We start from the raw sequence: 6,509 nt of genomic DNA on the forward strand, positions 1-6,509 counted from the left end.
GGTATGAGGTGATCTGTCCCCTTTCCAGCAGAGTGGTTCTCAAACTTTAAGTGTACCAGAAACACCTGGAGTATTTGTTGAAGCACAGATGTATAAGCTCTACCCCCAGAGTTTCTGATTCAGTAGGTTGGAGGTGGGGCTTGAGAGTTTGCTTTTCTAACAAGTCCCCAGGTATCCCTGATGCTGTCAACCCAGGGAAGTCATGTGGAGAAGCACTGATCCAGGGTAAATCACTTTCTTTTCTCAGCTTGCATCATCTCTGAATGGTCACAGCCTAGGTCATTGTCATACTCTCCACGCTGAATCAGAAACCCACAACTATAAAGTCAGGGCATGACAATGAAGTGTTGAAATGTGGGTAGGCTGTTGTTAGAAGCCAAAGGTTGATCTGTTGTGTATTATAGTCAGAACCACAGTGATAGCAAATGACATAAGCCAATGTCCAGTGGGACGAGCAATGTATTCTCATCTTTGTTAAGAAGATATATCAGAAGCCCCTTTGTTTTCCTGGCTAACATCACTTCACTGAAGTCTTCCTTGATCCATCCCTTCACTAAGCTAGGTTATGGATCACTTCTTCTTGCTCTCAAGACATTCTGTGAATATATCTATCATTGAACTTTGCCCATTTTTAAATTATCTTTTTTATGCATCTGTTGTCTTCATTAAACATTTGGTCTTTTAGGACAAAAGTCATTGCTTATTAATCTTATTAATCTTTTTAACCTTAACGTTTTAGACAAAATCTTGTGGGTGGTTGGCACCTTATAAATTTTTGTTGAATAAAAGAAAAGATTAACAATGGATGATATGTGAAAGGCAAAGGCAAAGAATAGCCTGTCCAAGATGATTTCCTGGGACAGTGATTGTTTACAGCAGCATTTCTTCATAAACTCATGCAAGTCTGTACATGAGAAGTTATTGTCACCACAGTCCTTAACTCCTTTCAAGAAAGTGTTCGTGTGCTTGCAACTTGTACAGAGCATGACAAATAAAATGCTCAAGGGGATAAGAGGTGATAGACTGGAAAATTTAGATCCTAGCTGGAAAGACACAAGCTGAAGGGGAACATGTCTGAAGTTTAAAATTCATTGAAGACATGGATGGAGGAAGGTGTATTTAACAGTCAAAGTAAAATAAGCTAGATCAAGCATTTCCTTTAGGATTTAAGAAATTGCATTAGCTCACTTTTTTTTAATACTACTTTGCATTATTATATATGCACAGCACATTCATCCTCTACCTACATTTTTGTTCTTAATGCTTTGTTCTGTTGGAATGTTCTCTCCCTTTAAAATCTAAGCATTATTTACAGACTTAATGGCAGACAAGTTACCTGAATTTACCTCTGTTCCTGCTCCCACTGGCAGTGATTTCTCCCTCTACTGAACTCATACAGCCCATGTCTTACTAATCAAAATATTGCCTTAAAACATGTAAACATTCATGGAATACATACTGTCTCCGACTAGATACAAATTCTTTGATGTCACTTATCAGAAATGGCAAACTGGATGCATCTTCAATGCACTTCTCCCAAGTGACAGTAGCTGCCTGAAGCCTTGAGATGAGAAGGATTCTGAGGGTAGGTAATGACCTCACAGTTATACATGGAAGGAGAAATTGGCCAAACCTATGCCAGATATGAGATTGTCATTAATTTTTGTATTCAAAACTTGTAGGACTGAGTGAATCACAGAGAAGAATCACCAGTATGTTTAATGAATAAATGAATAAGAATATAACATTAAAACATTTTTTAAAGTTCAAAGTTTAGTGTAATTCCTAGATAATGATTTATGAGATGTTAATGAGTTCATCGGTGTACATACTTAATTTTCTAAAATTGTGTTCTCCACCAAATACTTTGTTTATAACATCCAAATAAAATTATCAGGTCCTTATTTAGGTTCCTAAGATAAGTGACTATGACTCTATGTTAACATCCAACTTTAATTTGTAGTCTCCAGACTATATCTTTCTGTAATTGTTAGTTTTTTATAATTTATCATATACTATGCAACTATTATTAAAATGAGAGATTTCTAATTGTAGAATATTAGGGCTTAAAGTTTGAATGGATTTAAGAACCCATTCCATATTTTTGTCTCTGTATTAATGCAGGACTTAATTCCATCACCTCAGAGATGTGAAAATTTGAATCTACTTTGGTGATCTTCAAAACTGGACAGCATTTGACTGGTAAGTCAGTTGTTGCTTCTTTTTTTTTTTTTCCTCAGTGAAATTAATCTAACTTGTTCATGCCATAGAAATAAGAAAGATTCTTAGTTCTTTTCAATGATGAAAAATTGCTGCTTCTTACAGATCTCAAGGATACCTTGATTAGAACATGGATATGGACAATGCTTTTACGTTCATTTTTTTCCCCAGAAGTGGAAATTCCATATTCATCCATGGCTGGAACTCCCAAGCCCTGAAACTTGCAAGTTCCTAGTCTTCACATACAAAATAACTTGATGGTTTCCACTTCTTATGGATGGCATATTTTTATTTATTTATCTCCTTTTGGTTCTCATTCATAAATCTGTGTTCTCAACTTATGTTTATTACATTTCTTCTCTACGCCAGATACTTTGCTCAGTAGAGGGTTACGCAACTGAAAATGACACAGACCATGCACTTAAGAAACCACAGACCAGTGAAAAGACAGATAAATAAATAGGCAGCTAGACTAAAATATAAATGTTATGATAGAAGTAAGTGATTGTTAACTCTTTAATCTTTTATCTTTTTTGTCTCTCAGGATTTGGGGCCCCCAACATCAGTAAAATCTCTAAACCTATTGCGGACATTGCTGCTATGAACATTGGGGTGCATATGGCCCTTCTTTTCACTACATCTGTGTCTTTTGGGTAAATACTTAGTAGTGCAATTGTGGGGTCATAGGGTAATTCTATTTTTAATTTTCTGAGGCACCTCCACACTGTTTTCTAAAGTGGCTGTACCAACTTGCATTCCCACCAACAGTGTAAGAGGGTTCCCCTTTCTCCACAACCTCTTCAACATCTGTTGTTTCTCGCCTTGTTGATTTTTGCTGTTCTAACTGGTGTAAGGTGGTATCTCAATGTGGTTTTGATTTTAATTTCCCTGACTAATGATGATGAATATTTTTTCATGTGTCTGTAAGCCATTTGTATGTCTTCTTTGGAGAAGCATCTGTTCATGTCTTCTGCCCATTTTTTGACTTGATTATTTGTTTTTTGGGTGTTAAGTTTGAGAAGTTCTTTATAGATCTTGGATACCAGCCCTTTATCTGTGGTGTCATTTGCAAATATCTTCTCCCATTCTGGGGGTTGCCTCTTTGGTTTGTTGACTGCTTCCTTTTCTGTGCAGATGCTTTTTAACTTGATGAAGTCCCAAAAGTTCATTTTTGCTTTTGTTTCACTAGCCTTTGGAGATGTATCTTGAAAGAAGTTGCTGTGGCTGATGTCAATGATACTGCCTACGTTCTCCTCTAGGATTTTGATGGATTCCTGTCTCACATTGAGGTCTTTCATCCATTTTGAGTTTATCTTTGTGTATGCTGTTAAAGAATGGTCGAGTTTCATTCTTCTGCATGTGGCTGTCCAATTTTCTCAGCACCATTTATTGAAAAGACTGTCTTTTTTCCATTGCATATTTTTTCCTGCTTTGTCAAAGATTATTTGACCATACAGTTGAGGGTCCATACTGGGCTCTCTATTCTGTTCTATTGGTCTATATGTCTGTTTTTGTGCCAGTACCATGCTGTCTTGGTGATCACTGCTTTGTAATATAGCTTGAAATAGGGCAACGTGGTGCCCCAGCTTTGTTTTTCTTTTTCAATATTTCTTTGGCGATTCAGGGTCTTTTTTGATTCCATAAACATTTTAGGATTGTTTGTTCCAGCACTTTGAAAAATGTCATTGGAATTTTTTTTTTTTTTTTTTACAAACTGTTTATTTTCCGTCAACCCTTTCCATTTCTATTTCCATTTTGTGTGCCTTTGTGGAAGACCAGCTTAAGACCACTCAGTGGTTGTTCCTACCCATTCAGTGGCCTGAGCAGTGGGAACTGCAGACCAGTCTTCAGTGGCCGGCTGGGCGCTCCAGTCTTCAGTAGGGAACTGCTGAATAGGCACCGAGGGCACCTGCATGCCTTCAGACCAGTCTGCGACTTCAGGCTGAGTAGCAGTGAACTCAGGAGCTGGAGCTGTCCATTCACCTTGAAATTCCTCCTTGGTCACAGCCTTTTCAGCAGCGGCCTGCTCTTCCTTTTCAATCTCTTCAGGATCTCTGTAGAAGTAGAGATCAGGCACGACCTCCCATGGGTGTTCCCAGGAAATGGTGCCACGCATGCGCAGAACTTCCCTGGCCAGCATCCACCACATCAGACCCACTGAGTGAGCTCCCTTGTTGTTGCAAGGGATGGCAATGTCCACATAGCGCAGAGGAGAGTCTGTGTTACACAGAGCAATGGTAGGCAGGTTAACATAGGTTGCCTCTGTAAGAGGCTGGTGGTCAGCCCTGGGATCAGTAACCACCAGAAGTCTCCGCTCCCGGAAGGCTGCCTGGATCTGGTTAGTGAAGGTTCCAGGAGTGAAGCGGCCGGCAATAAGAGTGGCTCCGGTAGCAGCAGCAAATTTCAGCACAGCTTGCTGGCCAGTATTCCTGGATGATATGACACTGACATCAGCCGGGTTTTCAATGGCAACAATGGCATGAGCTGCCAGCAGAAGCTTCTCCCAGGTTCTCTTCAGATTTATGATGTAGATACCATCACTTTTCCTTTTGTAGTTGTACTGTTCCATTTGAAAGTCAAGGTTGGTGCCACCTAAATGGGTTCCTGCTGCAAGGAATTTGAGGACATCCTCCTCCTTCATTTGCAGGACATCAAGGGCTCTGGACATTGTGAAAGTTTCCCTTTAAGTTACGACGGGAATGCAAAACAACGCCGTATGGACCCTTCCCCGGGTAGCTCGGAAAGTGAAAAATGTCATTGGAATTTCGATCGGGATGGCATTGAAGGTACAGATTGCTCTGGATAGCATAGACATTTTAACAATGTCTATTCTTCGTGGCTCAGTTGGTTGAGCAGCTGCCTTCGGCTCAGGTCATGATCGTGGAGTCCCAGGATCGAGTCTCACATCGGGCTCCCTGCTCGGTGGGGGGGGGGGTCTGCTTCTCCCTCTGGGCCTCTTCCCTCTCATGCTCTCTGTCTCTCATTCTCCCTCTCTCAAATAAATAAATAAAATCTTAAAAAAAAAAACAATGTTTATTCTTCCGATCCATGAGTATGGAATGTTTTTCCATCGTTTTGTGTCTTCTTCAATTTCTTTCATGAATGTTCTATAGTTCCTAGAGTATAGATCCTTTACCTCTTTGGTTAGGTTTATTCTGAGGTATAGCCAAACTGTGGAAAGAGCCGAGGTGTCCTGCAGGGGATGAATGGATAAAGAAGATGTGTTCCATATATACAATGGAATATCGCTCAGCCATCAGAAAGGACGAATACCCAACTTTTACATCCACATGGATGGGACTGGAGGAGATGATGCTAAGTGAAATAAGTCAAGCAGAGAAAGTCAATTATCATATGGTCTCACTTATTTGTGGAACATAGGGAATAGCATGGAGGACATTAGGAGAAGGAAGGGAAAAATGAAGGGGGGGAAATCAGAGGGAGAGACGAACCATGAGAGACTATGGACTCGGAGAAACAAACTGAGGGTTCTAGAGGGGAGGGGGTGGGGGGATGGGTTAGCCAGTGATGGGTATTAAGGAGGGCACATACTGCATGGAGCACTGGGTGTTATACACAAACAATGAATCATGGAACACTGCACCAAAAACTAATGATGTAATATATGGTGATTAACATAACAATAAATAAAAAAAAGAAAAAAAAACTAATGATATATTGTATGGTGACTAACATAACATAATAAAATAAAATTTAAAAAAATCTCTAAACCTAGTAGACTTCTTGTTAGTTTTTACACCTTGCTTTTTTTCACTACCATCTTTTTTACAACAATCTTCCATTCTTGCTCAGCATCATTGAGTTTTAAAACCTTTAATTATCATTCATGTACAATACCTACTTCTTTGATGTAGTGATAATGGTGGTAATAAGGCATTAGAGAAAACCTAAACAAACTGGAGGTATGTCTCTTCCAGGATCAGGATTAATAGATATATTCAAAGCATGAATTACCTGTGAAGGAGAGGTGCAAAGTGGAGTAGGGTGGCTGGCTCTGATTTAATACTAAGCAAAATTGTAACAAGTCGGTTTTATCCTCAGTGTCTCATCCTAGACATGCCTTGGGCCAGATTAGAAAATAGTTTTCTTAGGATACCTGCGTGGCTCAGTCTGTTAAGTATCTGCCTTCAGCTCAGGTCATGATCCCACAGTCCTGGGGTCGAGTCTCACTTTGGGCTCCCTGCTCAGTGGGGAGCCTGCTTCTCTCTCTGCCTGCTGCTCTCCCTGCTTATGTACTCTCTCTCTGACAAATAAATAAATAAATAAAA

The 6,509-nt window shown here is 39.7% G+C and overlaps 1 protein-coding gene across 1 annotated transcript; it reads right to left on the minus strand.

Annotated features, from left to right (window-relative positions):
• Positions 1-3,936: 3,936 nt before the first annotated feature.
• On the minus strand, positions 3,937-4,946 carry LOC113909676 (40S ribosomal protein SA-like). Its single transcript, XM_027571109.2, has one exon. It carries the CDS (start codon positions 4,886-4,888, stop codon positions 4,001-4,003), a length of 888 nt encoding a protein of 295 aa, XP_027426910.1. The 5' UTR covers positions 4,889-4,946; the 3' UTR covers positions 3,937-4,000.
• Between the last annotated feature and the right edge of the window lie 1,563 nt (positions 4,947-6,509).

The sequence above is a fragment of the Zalophus californianus genome, chromosome 6, assembly GCF_009762305.2.
Source record: "Zalophus californianus isolate mZalCal1 chromosome 6, mZalCal1.pri.v2, whole genome shotgun sequence".
Lineage (NCBI taxonomy): Eukaryota > Metazoa > Chordata > Mammalia > Carnivora > Otariidae > Zalophus > Zalophus californianus.